The following is an 18,655-nucleotide window of genomic DNA, read 5'->3' as shown; positions in this document are numbered from 1 at the left end:
GGGTGGAAGCAGGTAAAGTTACTTTATAAACAAATCCTCTTATAAAAAAACTCCCGCGTTTATTTCTGAATTAAACGGAAGGACAACACACACATTTCATAAAGTTTGCGTAAGAAATCAAAAGAGAAGCTTTCCGGAGACATGAGAATTAGAATATTCTAGAATCCAGAGAGATAACAGCATGTCAAAGCTTTCGTATTATTCTTCGAATTTAGAATGTACACATTGCGCATTCCATAGTGGTTCGGAGGAAAAGTATCTTGCTTCCTTTTTGATAGCATCGACACTTGATATTATCAGCAGCCAGCCTGTAATGAGAGGAGAACAAGCCGGAGACACGGCTTCTCCGCACGATGTGCCACAAGATTCGGGCAACAAAGCTGTGCACACACGGACATGCCGGTAGCGACTAGGCGGCCTCGATCTCAAGGACGAGGACGCTTCTTTTGACAGCCGCTGTTTGCGCTGCGTGAGCGCTTGTGCCGTCGCCTCTTCCTATGCAGCCTCTCCGGCTGCTCGCACTGGCCGCTGTATCTGATGAGATTTCGTGCGCTTGTTGGCTTCCAGCGACGTTCTCTGTGGGCGGATGCGCTTCCTCAACTAAACTTCACCTTGACACACACTTGGATGGCTGGAGGGGAACTTGGGCGGGGGTGACGGAGGGGGAGAATTTCGTGTACGCTCATATATCCTTCTGCAATATGGAGATCGCGTGTGGTTCCCCCCCGCCCGGCGGTGAACTGCTTGCGTAGTGCGTGATTGAGATTGATCAATGGGAAACATAGTCCCTTTCGTAAATAGGAAGGAAGGAAGGAGGTTAGAGTTCATGACACGTTGACGTCGGCATCATAAGGGACAAGACTCAAGCTCGGATTGCGGGAGGATGGGGAAGGAAATGGACGTTCCGTCCCAAAAGTACGATCCCAACATTCGCGTTAAGTGATTTAAAGGAACCTTGGAAAAACACGAGAGGACTTCAAACAGTAAGTTACACATTGTGACAGGATAAGTAACATTTATTGAATGCCACACAGCTCGTCCAAGTGGCAGAGATATTCGACACTATTTTTCATCATAGCCACGAACTCCGTAAATAACGGTCGGAGAGTCGTACAAATCGTTCTGTTTCTCGACGATGGTTCACCCCGTCGTCACGAAGCCATTTGAGGACCTCCGCCTGAACGTGCTTGTAGTCGTAAAATCTGCGATTGCTGCGAAATCGGATCCTCGATTGCGTCGCCATTTTGGTCGATGTCAATAGTGCACCGTCGTGATAGTCACCCACTGCTATGAGGCCTCGATCAAATTGTTGGCGCCATTTTACTACGACCGGACGAGACATTACATTTGGTCCATATATTGCCTGAATTTCACTTTAAACCTGCGTGCGATGAAGTGGTTTTCTCGACAAGAATTTTACTCTCCTGCATAGTTCAGCTTTGGAGTATGGTTCTAGTTGCCGCGTCATTTCACTCCCACAGTGCGATGCACTTCTTACCCGAACTGCAGCACAATATTCTCTGCAGGAGTATGTACTCCTTTTGACAGTCTACCATTGCAGTTTCGCAATGGTATTATCGTGGGACGGCTTGAATATTTTAATTTTTGAAATCCACTTGTGAATCTGGTTGGCCGGACAGATTTTAACCGATGTGTTCCCTATTTAGAATCCAGGGTCCAGAATGATTTCAGACTATATTTTCACTCTGAAGCAGAGTGTGTGTTGATTTGAAACTTCCTGGGATCTCTGCCATTTAGCGGGCAATTACTCTACCACCTGAGCTATCCAAGTAAGACTGGCCCAACCTCAAAGCTTTAATTCCAGCGTTACCTCTTCTCCCGACTTCCACACTAAGCAGGTTTCAGGAATCCGGTATCTTAAAATTGCGCCACCTCACTCGATTTGTCATCAGTCGCCCCCATAAAAAGATTGTGGGAAAAAAAATCAGAACAGTGGTTCATGTCGAATCTATCAAATGGACTTAGGAAAGTCATATCTGTAAGTGATTCACTGTAAAAGGTTTGCAATCTCCTTCAGCTCACCGTTTATAAGTTATCAGCTGTATTATCACTGTGTCCCGGACTGGGACTCCTCGCATTTTGCTGGCAGTATTGTTACACATCGAGTTCTCTAGGCTTCATTTATGTCAGTACTTTCCTCCAATTTTTCAAACTTCACAGAAGCAGTTCTGGATATCTGCTGGATGCTTAAAGACCGTGCACACTCCAGTGCAGTTAGTAAGAGATTTGTCCAGCAGTACGCTTTCTTTCCAGGAGTGCTAATCCAGCGACGTATGCAGAACAACTTCTGTGAAGTTATGAAGCAAGCGAGAGGTACTGGATGAAGTGAAGCTGTGAAGGCGGGTCCTAAGTTGTATCTCTCACGTCGGTAGGAGTGCAGACCGCGGAAGGCAGAATCCCGGCTACGATTTTTGGTCCTGCGAACACATTGAACCTTCTTGCAAGTTTCAAACCAGTGCCCAGTCTCCTGCAGAATGAAAGATTCATTACCGAAGAAATGAAGTTGGGCTGACTATTCACTGGTTATAGTTGTACTGATTTAGGATCAAGTGGCTCCAGTCCTCTTCCATTGGGCTGTTACTCCACTTTGTTTTTCATCAGTAGTGGTTCATATTTAGGCAAAATTTCTGCTAGCTTTCGAAAACAGTGAAATGATGCTCTCTTGCCTGAGAATGTTAATCTCTTGCCGTACTATAACGAGTCAGACTCGTGAAAGCAAATGCCGACCAAACGTAAACATCACGAGTCACACTCATGGGAACGAATAGAAGCCAAACTTTTTGTCGGATGTGGCACTATTCAATACGTACATCTTCCAAGAACAACACACGATAGGACGAAGGAAAGATAGATTACTTATCGAATGAATATAGCAGAGATAATGTTAAAAAATGTCCAATTGACAGATTACGAAAAGCACGAAGTAAAACACCTGTTCCAAGCGCAATATTTCAGGTATTTTCCTATTACAAATTCGTACAAAGGGAGCATTTCTTCTTATCTTTTTTTGTTAACAATATCTACGTTCAGGCGTCGTGTCATTGCATGCCTTCTGAAGTAGTCACATCTGAAGACGCACAGAAAGATCATAATTTCGATTGAAGTATTGCGTATATTTAAAAATATATATTTTGAAGTATTAATTGAAAAAATTAATAAAAAAAATTACATTAGCCTTAACGTCTACCAGAACGACACCACGCAGAACAAACCTGTAGATACATAACAGGTATCCGCATGTCGGCTTGCATAGCGATTGTCTCGTTCATCACGCTGGCTCATTTAGCAAGTGCCGTCTCCAATCGCACCGATTTCGTCGATCTCAATAGTACGACAAGGGGTTAATCACACAATCCTTCTTCAGTGGGACTGCGGTTTCTGTTCGGTTTTGCATGAGAAGTGACGGTCCACGTATTAACTTTCAAAGCCTCTGCGGCAATTATTGGAATTACGAGACAGACTGCACTGGTGATGTACAAAGTTGTCCGGCTTTTATTAGGTCAATGAAGTTCATTTAGCCTCCGTGCGTGCCCGGAATGAAAGTTGCTGTGCATCAGAACTTGAAACTCGGCGCTCAGTTCCATTTTCTCGTGCAAGTTAAGTACTGTGTGTTTATCTTGACAAATATAGCTCCGTCGAAGCCTAGGACTACGCAAGCGTCTGAAACAGAAGTTCTCATATGTATTTTACCCTTGTCAGCCGTTTGTGTTATCAGTGTTAGCGTTGCATATTTCGACTGATGACTGGATGTCAAGGTTTAAAACGACTGTAAACTCCAAAATGAGAAAACGGTTATTTTATTTCTTCGCTCTAAAGTATGGATAGAATTAATTCACATGTGGAGCAGAAACGGGCAGTCTCTTACGCTGTCGGTATGTCCATGATCTTTGTTGTTTACATAAGCTTGTGACAACGGTTTTTTTTTAACTGTTATGGGTTCAATAATCGACTTATGTTTTCTGTAACTTTTTCATGTGTATGTTTACTGCAGGATTTCCTGCTTTTGAAACGAACTTCTGTACCACCACTAAAGAATTCCTGATTCGGTCAGGTGTAAATGTCTTCCGAACATTGTACATTTTGCCATTAATAAACAGAGTACAATTTCACCAGAGTTTGATCTCTCTTCTGACTTTTGTCAGGCTGCTCCATGTTACTTCCATTGTGTCTAGCATTACTGCACGTAATAGTATAAAACAGCCTTCGCAGAAAGCGATATGTGGGCGCTGTTAAGAGAGCGGCGCTAGTTTTGGTGCAGTCAGCGCTGTTCATCATGTAAGCGGCCGTAAAATGAACATATCGGCAGTAACTACAGCTTTGTGCTGCGCCTTGGGGAACGTTCGCGAATCCCGTTGCACGTGCAAGCGCTACAGTGGAAGAAAATAGCTTGCCTAGGTGAACTGCAAGGTATGACGTTTTACGTAGTTCTTACCATCTGATGCGGTCTTCAATAGGTCTGATGGTGACCGTTGCTAGCTGAAGATACCGGTTAACGAAATAAAACGTTTTCTGTTCTGTCAAAGAAAATATTAATTGTATAACAAAGTCATTAGCTCGACGACGAAACGTTATTTTTTAAGAAAAATCACGTGATGGGCTGAACTGCACAGCTCTTGAAAAGAATTTGTTAGGCGTTGTTCGTTTAAAGAAAAGTGTCCTAGTGCGAGTAGGGCTCGCGCGCTGAGGGTTCCGTACGAACTTAATTACGTATACTGGCAGTTCATCCATCCGAGGAATCGAGAGTCTCGACGATTTTTCTCTGTTGTCGATATCGGCCCCAGGAATTCAAAGACCGTATCAAAATCTCTACAGTAGTTCCTGAGAGTAGCCCGGCCATACAAAAAATAGCGGGCACATGAAGAGAGAGAATATTTAGTAATTTTTTATGGGTTTACTAAAACTTGACTACAGTTAAAATGTTAAGTTTGCATGCTGTAATATTTTTCTATTATTCTCTATCACTGATGATGAATGCAATGTAGATACTTTCATGTGGTTAAAATTTAGCAATTTTCTGACTTTCCCCCTTTACTTGTATTGTGGAACCGTGCTTCGTGCTAAAAAGTTTGTGAATCTGGAACACGCGACGTACCCTATAGGTTTTGATGAATTAGTATGCGAATATCAAAATTTGTGACATAGAAGCTTAAATATTTCAGTTAAGGGGCCTTAGACCTTAGTATGTGACGTAAGTTTCAACTTGATACGGTTTCCCGTCCTTCAGTAAAAGATTTCTTGACAGTCGGAAAGACGGACAACAGAGAGATCATGTAAAGGTTCCGTTTTAACAGATTGTGGTAGGGAAACCTAAAATAGTTAAATATTTAGTATAGGCATCTAATTTTGTGTAGAAATGATTAAGATAATACATTGTTAATGTGCAAGGATAAATTTGAATGTGATTAAACTAAAGTAGTAAAAATGCATGCAGATTAGTTGAACGAATGTTGTAGGAAAAACTTCGTTAATGAGGGAGAGAGGAATAAAAAACGCCAGTTAATGACGCCATCACTTGTATTCACAGCCAGCTGAAAGTAAAGTGCGAATCAACAGATACGCGACACACAGCAAATACTCCTAGAATATGCAGGAAGGTTTGACCTTACCTTTTTGCAACGGTTTTGTTCTCGTGATACACGTGTACTGTGCTACGTAAGGTAACTTCGTAGTTGTATTTTCACTTCCCACGTCCATTTTCGCTGTCCACGTCATGCGCGCCTGCTCAGATTAATCGATAAAACATGAAACTGACGGCGTGCCTGTCTGCAAATGTGGTGGATACGTTTGAGATAGCAGTGACTTGGATGTTGTTTTGACTTTATGGTCACATAAAAAAATCGGAGAGACTGATAAGCTTTCGATGTCAGGGAAGTTAATACAGCTAAAAAATTACAAAGACAAATATACGATTATCCGCCCCTCACACAGAGCCAACCAGTTGGGCACTTTTGTGTGTCACTTTACTTCACAAAAAAAAACTGCATGAAATTCCTCCCGGGGGAAAAAATAACAAAATGACATACAGCATAAATTTGTATCTTTTTCGTAATGTGGTATGGTCTGGGGAGCTTCTATAATGTGTAACCACTAGCAAATGACTTGTATTTCCACTCCACGCTCAGACGGGTGGACATTAATCTGCTGCAGCGGAAGAGTGATCTAAAATAAAACCTTTTTTTTCATAGCGCTTTCAAGATGACTAAATTACCATTGTAACTTATTTAGTCGAGAAGTTAAGTCTTTTACTCACGGCGCTACATACAGTGTTCTTTGATAAGTAGCTTATCCATATTTTTTACCTATAAAGCGATCAGTCAATAATGTTGCCTGGTGGGCGCAGGTAGTTGCACGGCACGGTGGTCTACAATGGATCTTGGGATATACCCTCGTAGGTTCCCTTAATCATCAATGAGATGTAATCAAATGTTCACTTAAAGAGCTTTACAACCATAAAACCAATTACAGTTTCAAGGCAGAACAGTGTGTGTCAGATTTGGGTAGACTTTTTCGTGTAATGTGCATCTTCGAATGCCTCGGCCGTGAATTTGTGTCGTAAATCTGGAAAACGTCCTTCACAACTTGAGGGTGGTTCACATAATTGTGATGTCCGACAACGATGAGGTTGTGTTCAGCACCACAATACAAATCATTCCCCGCCAGTTTTCAGAGAAGTTTCACTGTTAATATTATCTTCCTTATTGAGCTCTTTTCTAGACTCGACGAATGTCGCTAATAACGTTACAAGAGCAAACAGGTTAAACAAAAGTGATAATTTATGCATCAGCTGAGCTGCATAAAGACTTCTGTATCGCATTTACCTAACCACCCTGCATTAGTGTTGTTCACGAGGACAGTTTCTCATCCGAGACGCGTTTCGTTCCACTTGATCGTCTTCGAAGTCTGTACACACGAAAACAGGTGGAACGAACAACTCTTTACAAATTTAAGAATGTAGAAATTAGCGTTGCACGCAAGACAGCGCGCAGGCGGCGCCACTGTTACCAGCGGCGACGGCGTAAACAGGTACTGTCTGCCAGGGACGCCTAGCCGCAGCGTGGGACTTGGTGGGGGGACGTGGGCGGTGACGGCCAGACGCACAACTGTTTGTAAACACCGGCTGTCTTGCTGTGCGCATGCGCGTTTCTCGAAGCAATGCGGTGACAGCTGTGTCGTAATAGTTACGCAGGCGCGCGCTAGCGGTCCGAGGAAAAATTCCGTGTCCTCTCCACTTTTAGAAATGAATCGTGTAAACATTCGTTCGAAGTCCTTACTACATATGCTCTTATTTCTCAAAGACGCCTAACCTAACCTGTTGTTACTGAAAGAGAATCACTATTCAGATCATAAAATTTTGTTACCTGTGACTGGTTCGTGTATTTTCACACACAGTTACGTAAAGTGTGCATTTTAATTTACACTACTTACTGCACATAGCTGTGGTGTTCACTCTCATTACTCGTACCTTCTTCTTTCTTCCTTGCAGCGTGGCCACGGAAATTCGTGGCAGGAATGCAATGAAACACAATCTTCACGTCTGACACATGTGCATTATAGAAAACATATTGTCAACATTCTACTACTCTGCGGTAAATTCTTGAACCCTACTCCCTTTTGTATTGCTTTATACAATATTTTACACACCATCGACCTGCCTCTACCAATCTTGTCTTGTCGCAATTATCTCCTTCCCATAATCTATTAATTTAATGGTCTTTAAATAGGCATGAATGGCTGTGAAGACATTTACTACGACCACGTTCCTCCTTATACTTGGAAGTAACACCACTCAATACTTTCATTGGGACGCGGCTATTCCTAGTCACGTAATCTAGTTAGTTCCTGTTACGGTCGGGACTACGAAGATAGTATACGAAAGTATGGAAACACCGTACACACACATTACCATGTCTAATATGGTTTAAGAAACCCGTTGGTTCAAATGGCTCTGAGCACTATGGGACTTAACATCTGAGGTCATCAGTCCCTTAGAACTACTTAAACCTAACTAAGGACATCACCCACATCCAAAACCCGTTGGCTTTCAAAACAGCTTTCAGTTGTGTCGGAATGGTTAAATACAGGTCCTGTATGGTTTTCAAGGGGATTTTACACAATTCTTCCTGCAAAATAGTGGCAAGTTCAGGTAACGATGATGGAGGTGGATAGTGATCACGCGCCCTTCTCTCAAAAGTAGACCACAGTGGCTGAGATCCGGTCACTCCTGTGGCCATGGGAGATGAGACGCTTCATCTAGTGCTCACAAAACCAGTCCTGGACAATGTGTGCCATGTGAACAGGGGCACTGTCGTCTTTGAACGCGACGTCTCCGTTGGGAAACAAACACTACACCACGGGATGAACCTAAAGAGCCAAAATGGCCACAATTGTTCACTGGAAGGCGGCCTCGCAGAGTAACCATGCAATACGACGATATGGCTGCCCAGATCACAACCTAACCCCCGCCATGTTTCGTTCGTAGGATTCATCTGATGAAATGACATTCTTCCATTGCTCCATAGTCCAGGTTTTATGGCTACGGCAACATGTTTTGCTGTTGTGGGTGTTTGCATGACTGATACGTGCTGTGGACGATATTAAGGTCTGCAATGACATTTGCAGCTGTCGTCCCCTATTTTTCGTCACAAACCTCTTCCATGATTGTCTGTCAAGATCACCCAACACACACTGTTGTCCGCGTTGTGGCATAGCTGGTGATGTTTTCCTCTTTCCCTGTGTGCGGTATAAATCGTCGATATGGTGCTTCTTGAAACACTGCACACTTCGGCTAACTTGTTTACGGAACACCCATCATGCCAACTACGCTCGAATTCGCTTGGTACCGACGTAATGCACTCGCGACTACGCAAAACATCGTTCTCACCAAGTCTGACACTTCAACGTATTGAGGATATTGCATAGGCGACGTTCATGATCAAATAGAACAACGCAACCTGCAGGCTTGGTTAGCACCTGCATGTATGTTCAAGTGTGCATTTTTCGCGGTGTTTCGATATTTTTGTCCAACCCCTGTAGTTTTCCTTGTATAATAACAGATACGAGATAGAACTCCCCACTTGAATCAGTGAGTAGTTAAACTCCGTGGGAAATAGAAGTCACAGCGGAATCCCTTTGTGTCCAGAAATAACTGCTCAATCCCATACTAAGAACATGACAAAATGAGACAATTATTTGGGTTATAGCTTCCTCTTCATCCTATTATGTTTGCTGTGCAAGAGGTTTCTTCTCCTCCTACCAATAATTTTTTCCCTTAGCTAAACGTTAACATTTCTAGATCCGTCATGACTTGGCACGGTCTTCAGCCCGCAGCAAACCATGCTTGTAGACGTCACCATATTATTATATCTTTTGAGGACGCCGAAGACTTAACGACTAACTGAAAGGGGTCCCCAGAAGAAAGACTGACACACAGTATTGTATTTTGAGTTCCTGCATGTAATGTGTTTGATGAAATTTAAAGATAAACGTATAAAACAGTTTATTTAGTATTCAGCTGCTTCATATAGAACTACTTGTTACAGGCATGTAGTATATTCGAAAACGCAAAAGCGGGCATGATCCGGCTAATCCTTATTAAAATGAGGATTAGCACTTTGTTCCGCAGACCCCCTTAATTTCATTTCGACAAATGCTTAGTAAATTGTTTCGTAAGAAATAACTGCACTCATTAATTTGTCAGAATTTGCTCGCAATCGTTCTAGCGTATGCCATCTCGTGCCACAGACACGTAATTTGGACGTCACATTCTGAAGTATAGAATGGAAGGGGATTTTCATGTTTTTTACAGCTATCTATCTAAACGTTAGAAGAAGAATTAGAATTACTGTAATCGCTCTCTCCGCCTAACATCCTGGTCCTGGAAATTAAAACCGCTTGTAAAACAATATACTGAGGATGTCAAATTACTTTCACACCATCCAGGGTCGCAACTTCCTATAATAATTACGCTTCCGCCGTCTGAGTAAGCTGCCCAATTACGAATAGACTGACAGATTTAGGAGAAGGTCATCTGAAGACAGTTCGCGTGATTATTCCAATTAACAGGGCGGAAACGTTCACGGTTAGGCGCTCGACCTCGTCTAAGCAAAGCTCTATGTCTGATGTTTGTTAAGTTTTGCGTCTCCAGCAAATACAGTATCGCTTAAAGCAGCGTACAGGAGTAGTCTCCAGAAACGGCTTTAATATTCCCAACGATTCAAGCGTCCATACAGTTGTCGTTTTCTAAGGCGGTGGTTTTTATTTTTATTTATTTATTTATTTATTTATTTATGTATTTATTTTGGAAGGAGAGCGGTTGACGTCGTTGATAGAGCCAAGGAAAGCAACTATTTAAAAATAATGATATGTGGTTACAAATATTTTTATTCTATTGGTCGGGCAGATTTCGTGTAATTCATTCCAAATTTAACCAGTTTTCGCTATCATCATAAATCAACGCACGTCTCTCCCTTATATGCTTCCAGCGTGTCACTGCAGGAAACAAGCTTGTTTTTTATACAGCACTTGCCTGCGAAAACGGTGTTCACAGATAGAGATACTGCATATAATCTCTAGATTTTGCGAAAGCCGCCCTAGTCATCTTAAGCACCAAGTAACCGACGAAGGCAGAGGAGGCAACAGGCGAACGCTTGAGAGTTTATTTAACCTTGACCTGAGAGGAGAACTGTTAATAATTTACTCACCTTTCACGATTTCACGCTTCTGATGTAAATCTGTTGTCAAGGAGATAAAAAAAAATCTTTAGAATATTGTTCCACAACACCAGGCCCACTCTGGAGTACAAAAATTGACTCTATAAGGTAAATGAATTTAGTTTTCTTGCATACTCATTGATTCATTTTTTCAGGATGTTACGGCGATTACTCCAATATTCGACTAATCTAGAACAGTGTAGCGATCTGGCACTGCCATGTTTTAACTGGTGTAGCGCCCTAGTGATCGCCTACTTGCTATGTGTGCGCTCTTGCTGGGGCATTGGTCATCTAACTTCAGTGATGGATCGGTAACAGGAGTAATATTGCTCAAGGTTTTCTGTGCTTGGTGGTGTCACATTGTAGTCTTGGTGGTGGATTAGCCAAGCAAATTCAGTGTACGCGCATGTCTCCACAGGCAGTCTGCATAATGTCATAACAATCTGCAGTTGTTTCCCGCTGCCCACAGCACCAGTAAACACATTGTTTTTCACACTTCATGGTCATTCTTCAGGAGGCGTTCTCACGGCTGCCGTATAACGGAATCAGTCGGCTGCAGAAGATTATCATCGAATCAGTCCAGGTAAACTTACTGATTTTTACCGGTGTCTTTCGTATGAAAGGCCATTGGTGCGGTGACTGGTGGTGATTGTACCAATTAACGTGGTGGAAACGTATATGGGCCCGCGTGTGAAAACTGAGCGAAAAACACTGGTAAATGTTTTGTCGGATAGTATACATGAAACGAAGGAAAATTTGCAAAAAAATGTGGCGAGTAGATATTGGGGCTGCCACCATAAATGGCTTCCAGATTCGTATTGATCATGCGGTCTGAAGTTTTGTTTAAGCGCGATGGAAGGGGGCGGAAGAAGTAGGATATATACTTTAGCTTCAGACGACCCGGTTTTCGATTTCTATTGTCATTCACGATGTTTTTATTCCATTCTTTGGACAAATTTCGCCAAATTTCATATTTCATTCTACATTTAAACAGCCACTTTCCATCCCATCTTCAACGCAGTTTTCGCATCAGTTCACATCGTACCAGAGCACGCTTAACGCTTTAAGTTATTGCTCGTATTTTCATAATATTCCCATGGTCTTTCGCAGTGGCATTCTTGGATGTATTATCTAACTTTCGGTACACCTCTGTCGTCTTTGTCGGAAACAGTACACTGATGAAGACGATGAAGGCAATGGTCTGTAGCTTGAGTTTTTTAAATCGAAACTTGATGCTGTAGGAAAAGTGATATTCTTAGTTTCCCGTTTTCATTTGCGCAATGCTAACAAGTATATATCATGGTAACAGGCCGCTTCAGAGCACTGACTGCGCAACACTCACAAATGGCCCCTTAAATTCTCTGGTCCCACTTCCCCGAATTTTTCCGAAAACATTGAAGTTAATTCGGAATCCAAGTAAACTATGATATTGAGAAGTGAAAGTAGAAAGGTGGAGCGGGGACGGCCTCAGCAGTATATCTGTTAATCACTCCCTTTTCTGTTACCTGGTCAGGGTTTTAATCAAACCATAAGAACTTCTATAGTGACCTCAGAACCGAAAATAATAAGTTAGAGGTCTTTACTATGCATATTTTTTTTTCAATCTTTCTATAAATTTTTCAGTTTGTTTCTTTCGCCAGATTTCTTACTGACCATCTATACTCGCGAGAAGAAAACTGAAATTGAATGTGAAGATAAATATTCGAATTGTTATGTTCCCGATATGTACGTTTTAATTTGATTTTAGAAATGAAATGGGTTAAAAATTAATCGCAAACAGTAAAGATTCGATATCAAGCAAAGAATTAAGGTGGGAAAATGTAAGATGAAGATGAATTTGTATGGAAGTTGCGTAGCGGAACTAACTTCACGGAGCTCAAACATACAACTGTTCTCCATACAGGAAGCAATGCGCCGTCGTAACCTGAAACTTCAATTTTCTGGGAAAAGTGTGTGTGGAAGTGGAACCTACGACTTTACAAGGGTCAAATATCCTCCATTTCATGCACAACTAGAGTAAATTACAAAGCAAAAAAGTATGAGAAATTTCGCAGAAGCTTACTTTCGTGATAGGTAGTAGATTTTTGCCCTTGACGTATCGATCTCACATTACATTTGTACATATCCTAATACTGTCAGGAGGAGGGTGGGTTTATTTTTTCTCTGTTTTGCAGTATTGGCAGAACGTCACGGGCTTTTCTGAAAGAGTATGACAACATTTGGCATACATATATCTTAAAGAGCATGCTGATATCTAGATAGATATTTCTAGGACATTCAAGGTTTTTGTTCGCCGATAACTAACTCGCGCAATGGGCACCATTACTTGCGCGACACTCCTCTGAATAAGAAACTGTATTGTATTTCTGCCCACAGTCGGTGGTTAGTGTAGGGCGCGACTGTAACCGCATCTTCCAGTCTACTTGCATATAATGGTCTTTAAAGTACTAAACAATGTTCTTTGTATGACATCAGGAAAAACCTGGAAGGCTGAGAAAACTGTATATATAGGGTGAACCAGGGCTCCACCGACAACTTTTCAGAGGTTGTTCAGGAATACATCCTGAGTATTCTCGTGTAATTGTACCCACAAGCTCCAGCTACTCTTTACAGAGTAATGATATACGAGGGATGGTCAATAAGTAATGGAACACTTCTTTTCTCGGCCAGTTTAGGTTGAAAAAATAAAGAATTTTTTGTGGGACGTCTTGGAATAATCTCGCATGAGCTCCTATACTTTCGTGAAATTCCGGTAGTTGGCATCTGTTACGGATGTATGTCCCAAACAGAGATCTGTCACTGAGTTTCTTTTGGCGAAAACCAGAGCATCACAAATATTCATAGGCGCTTGCAGAGTGTCTATAGAGACCTCATAGTGAACGAAAGCACGGTGAGTCGTTGGGCGAGGCGTCTGTCATCGTCACAGTAAAGTCACGCAAACCTATTCCACCTCCCGCGTGCCGGCCGGACTACAGCTGCCGTTCCTGCGATGTTGGAACGTGCGGACACTCTCATTCGAGGTGATCGATGGATCATAAACACCTCACTGCACAACTGGACGCCTCTGTTGGTAGTGCTGACAAGTCGGAGCACCCGAGAACAGCTCACAAATCTTAATGGGACTGTCATTCCTCATCCACCGTACAGCGCAGATCTCGTAACTTCCATCTGTTCGGCCCAATGAAGGATGCACTCCGCGCGAAATAGTACTTGGATGATGGGACGGTTATTGATGGAGCAAGACTTTGGCTCCGACGTCGACCAGTGTGGTTAATGTTAATGTCAATGTCGTGTGATCATTGCCTCCCGTCGGGTTGACCGATCGCCTTCCGTCGGGTAGACCGATCGCCAGGTGCAAGTATTTCGATTTGACGTCACTTCGACTTGCGCGTCGATGGGGATGAAATGATGATGATTAGGACAACGCAACACCCAGTCCCTGAGCGGAGAAAATCTCCGCCAAACTATTCCTTGCTTTCTGCGAATTAATATAAAAACTGCATTTCTGTACTAGCGTAGATAATGTTTTCTTCTTAAAGAAAATGTATGTCTGGCAGTCAGGTATCACAGTTTCCTACCACATGTCAACTATGACCGGTGCACAGACAAATTCAGCTTTCTTGTTCTAATGTTTCGATCGTCAAATTCTGCGTTAGTGTCTATCCACACATCCTTGAATTCGGAAGAGTTCACCGACGTCTTGATGTCATTTTATTAACCATCTTCGTCACAACGCTGCATGGAGTACTACTACTACCAAAGTAAATTTCATAACGTCCCTTAATTTTGTATACATATAGATTCCTCCCAAACGAATTGCGCCAAATGTTGTCATTCTTTTCGAAAACTCACTAATCCGAGTTAAACACTCGATTACTTTTAAGTTTGGTAGCGATCCGGCACTGCCATGTGTTGACTGGTGAAGCGCCTTGTGATCGACTACCTGCTGCGAGTAATCCTGCCCAAGTGCAGTGGCCTCCTAGCTTTAGTGAAGCATCGGTGAAAGGGGTAATGCTACTGAATTTTTTTTAATTGCTTCCTAGGACACTCATCTCATTATAGTCTGGTGGCGGAGTAGTCGGAAAAAAATGCGTATTCGCGCATGCCTCCATAGTTGATCTGCCTAATTTCGTAACAATCTTCAGTTCTTTCCTGCTGTCCACAGCACCAGTCAACACATTGTGCTCATACTTCATGGTCATTATCATTCTTCAGGGGACCTTCACGCGGCTGCCGTATAACGGAATCAGTCAGCTGCAGAAGATAATCATCGAATCAGTTCAGGTAAACTTCGTACTTTTTACCGGCGCCTTTAGGCTGGAGGACCATTGGTGGGGTGATTGGTGGTGTTGTGGTGAAATGCCGCTGTATAGATGTGCCTACCATTCCTGGGGTATACAGCTGCGTTCCATTTTCTAGGTTACACATGTTTATTGTCATCGCCTTTTGTACATGTGTGTTGTTTCGTACAAGCTACTGACCATTAGAGAAAAAGCACCTTGTAAGAGACGGCGAAGTGTTAACTATTTCATGAATAGCCAAACATGAGTATTGTGGACAACTGAATTCAGCTTAAAGTGCTGTCGCTACATACATCTGACATCGTCATTACTATCAGGATTTGTAGTCTTGTGGGTTGACGCAGCCTCGGTGGATTGTCGATAAGCCACATAATGAACAGTGGAAAGGTCTCTGTACTTATGCTCCGCCAGAACCACAGTCTGGAAAGGTACGTGCCATTTTTACAGGCTGTTCTAAGTGGATTGTAACGACCATCACGTCTTCTGACCAGCATCAACAGTCGTTGCTACGTATTCAGGAAGAGCAGGAGCTCCCGATGTCGTTCCAGGTGAGTATCATTATGCTGTCTTAGACAATAGCTCGGCCTAATTGTGTGCTTATTCTTAGCGGAACCCGAAACGTGATGTCTGGAATCGTCTTTTCGTTTATGAGCTGTTAATCCGTAACAACAGTAATAAAAAGTACTCTTCAGACAGCGTAGAGGCGCAGTAGGACCTCAGAGTTCCATATTGAGATGAAGTCAAGCACGCATGATTTCGAAGCCTTTTAACGCGGTCGCAATGCCTAACAGAGGAGGCGCCTCGTTACCAAGCCGTGACTGAGAACTTCACTCTCTCTACAGATTCTTGACGTGTGGAAGGAAAAGCGAAGTTCGCTGTAGACCTATCGCGGTGCATGCTACGCCGCTACATGGACGCAACAGTATTTGTTTCTTTTAATTAGTTTTTCTTTGAATTCCACCATCAGTCGACGACGTTCTGTTGATAAACTCGGTGTCTGATAATTTTGGTGTGACACACTTCGTGCGAATTTCACTAAAACAAAATTCAGCTGTAGTGAGTGCAACATGATTGGCAGCGCTAATTAATATAGAAGATAAACAAATCGGGGAGAAAAGAAATTACCACCACCACCACCGCTGCCACCACAATCATTAAAGTACTCGGCATCACGGCAGCACAGAGGTCTTACGATACATTTTAGCGCGCCGCTAATGCTTATTATAAAAAATGGTTGTAAGAATGTAGGGAGTGTGTCTATGGAAGACACGTGTCCAATGAAATGTGCATGTATTTTTGTTGCGGGTGGGTGTGGATAAAAACAGAATGAGTTGGAACTGTTTCACTCAGTCCCACTCTCGAAAGGTACGAATGTGTTCTGTAATGCCCCTAAAATAGCCGATTCCAGCGTATGTGAGACCTTAGTTTCCCCGGCGTACACAGCGGTCAATTAAGTTACGGTGATGGGGTTATCGACGACGCCACTCGGCTGCGTTCCCATAAGTTATTTGAACATTGCCAGCATAGTTTACAACTGTAGTCACTTCCGAATTGTAGCTGCAAAGTTCGAGGAGGAGCTACAGAACTGAGTACCAGGCAGTTAGACAAGGTGAAAATTTTTGTCTCCTTCCTTCAATGATTTTTTTTTAATCTGATGCGAGATTATTGGTGTAAAGCACCATCTTGCTGATATATTCTGTAATCTTGAAAATGAAGTGAGTTCCCAGTTTCCTGAACCATATAAGCAGTGGTTGGGAAGGGAGTAAGACAGGGTTGTAGCCTCTCCCCGATGTTATTCAATCTGTATATTGAGCAAGCAGTAAAGGAAACAAAAGAAAAATTCGGAGAAGGTATTAAAATCCATGGAGAAGAAATAAAAACTTTGAGGTTCGCCGATGACATTGTAATTCTGTCAGAGACAGCAAAGGACTTGGAAGAGCAGTTGACTGGAATGGATGGTGTCTTGAAGGGAGGATATAAGATGAACATCAACAAAAGCAAAACGAGGATAATGGAATGGAGTCGAATTAAGTCGGGTGATATTGAGGGTATTAGATTAGGAAATGAGACACTTAAAGTAGTAAAGGAGTTTTGCTATTTGGGGAGCAAAATAACTGATGATGGTCGAAGTAGAGAGGATATAAAATGTAGATTGGCAATGGCAAGGAAAGCGTTTCTGAAGAAGAGGAATTTGTTAACATCGAGTATAGATTTAAGTGTCAGGAAGTTATTTCTGAAAGTATTTGTATGGAGTGTAGCCTTGTATGGAAGTGAAACATGGACGGTAAATAGTTTGGACAAGAAGAGAATAGAAGCTTTCGAAATGTGGTGCTACAGAAGAATGCTGAAGATTAGATGGATAGATCACATAACTAATGAGGAAGTATTGAATAGGATTGGGGAGAAGAGAAGTTTTTGGCACAACTTGACCAGAAGAAGGGATCGGTTGGTAGGACATGTTCTGAGGCATCAAGGGATCACCAATTTAGTATTGGAGGGCAGCGTGGAGGGTAAAAATCATAGGGGGAGACCAAGAGATGAATACACTAAGCAGATTCAGAAGGATGTAGGTTGCAGTAGGTACTGGGAGATGAAGAAACTTGCACAGGATAGAGTAGCATGGAGAGCTGCATCAAACCAGTCTCAGGACTGAAGACCACAACAAACAACATAGAGAGGAAGCGTCACGCACAGATTGTCATTAGTGCAGTGGATGTTGATCAAAAGTGCAGCAAGATGGTACGCCGGTAGGGAGGCGTAAAGTACTTACCGCTTAAATTCCTCATCAGAAAAAGGTATTTATTAATACGTAATCTGTGGGCGTCCAGTTGGCCGACGTGGAACTTCGGTACGCACGTCGCAGGCTACGGCGTGTGACTGATGCAGGGTGCTTCTCTCTCTCTCTCTCTCTCTCTGTGTGTGTGTGTGTGTGTGTGTGTGTGTGAGAGAGAGAGAGAGAGAGAGAGAGAGAGAGAGAGAGAGAGAGAGAGAAATTTCCTCGCTGGAATCTGTGCAACGCCCATGTTGCGTTGCGCTGCTTACTGGTCACCAAGGCAGGTGCGTAGCTGCACTTCGCCGGCTGCGACAGTTACCAGGCACGAGCGGCCTCGGCAGACTGCTACCTACCGGCCACGCCCTCACGTGCTGCCGCACGAGACGCCTAGCCGCAGTTGTCCCAGCAACGACTCCCGAGCGGCGCAGCCTCCGACCCGGAGATGAAGGTGCAGTAGCACGTGGCCGCTGCATGTGCGTCACCGCCAGCCTGACGAACGGCGACCGCTTTAAGGACACATAAGCTTCAAACAGCTGCCGACGCTATAGGAATGTCCGCGGCCTTTTATTCGCGTGCCTGTTTCATCGTAACATCGGTCATTTGTTCCACGGATGTACACGCTTGTGGCGATTTTGAAGCACATGTAAATGCAAAAAAAGAGACATAATACATTTTAATTGCATTTTTAAATAGTTTTCCTGGTAAAAGTTATCGCTGCCAACAACAGCAGTCGTGACTAGTAGATGAGGGCAGTGGCGTGTCATTAAAATACTGCTGTTAAATTCTCACTCATTATTTACCCAGGTTTTATTTCGCCTCATCTTTTCAGCGTCAGATTCATTTCCTACTCC

At 42.9% G+C, this 18,655-nt stretch overlaps 1 protein-coding gene across 14 annotated transcripts in view; it reads left to right on the top strand.

The window, feature by feature from the left end:
* Window positions 1-18,655, top strand: part of LOC126162000 (nuclear receptor coactivator 7) — a 790,565-nt gene that overhangs the window by 656,665 nt on the left and 115,245 nt on the right. For 9 of the 14 annotated variants that reach the window (XM_049918207.1, XM_049918219.1, XM_049918213.1 and 6 more), the window contains 2 exons: window positions 11,245-11,313; window positions 14,946-15,014. The exons of 4 other annotated variants lie outside the window; for them this stretch is intronic. In XM_049918207.1, the coding sequence (XP_049774164.1) occupies window positions 11,245-11,313; window positions 14,946-15,014 (138 nt within the window). The remainder of the gene's footprint in view (window positions 1-11,244; window positions 11,314-14,945; window positions 15,015-18,655) is intronic. One more of the 14 variants, XM_049918210.1, reaches the window with a different exon arrangement.

The sequence above is a fragment of the Schistocerca cancellata genome, chromosome 2, assembly GCF_023864275.1.
Source record: "Schistocerca cancellata isolate TAMUIC-IGC-003103 chromosome 2, iqSchCanc2.1, whole genome shotgun sequence".
NCBI lineage: Eukaryota > Metazoa > Arthropoda > Insecta > Orthoptera > Acrididae > Schistocerca > Schistocerca cancellata.
The sequence above is the reverse complement of the archived record's forward strand: the minus strand, read 5'-3'. Positions and strand labels throughout refer to the sequence as shown.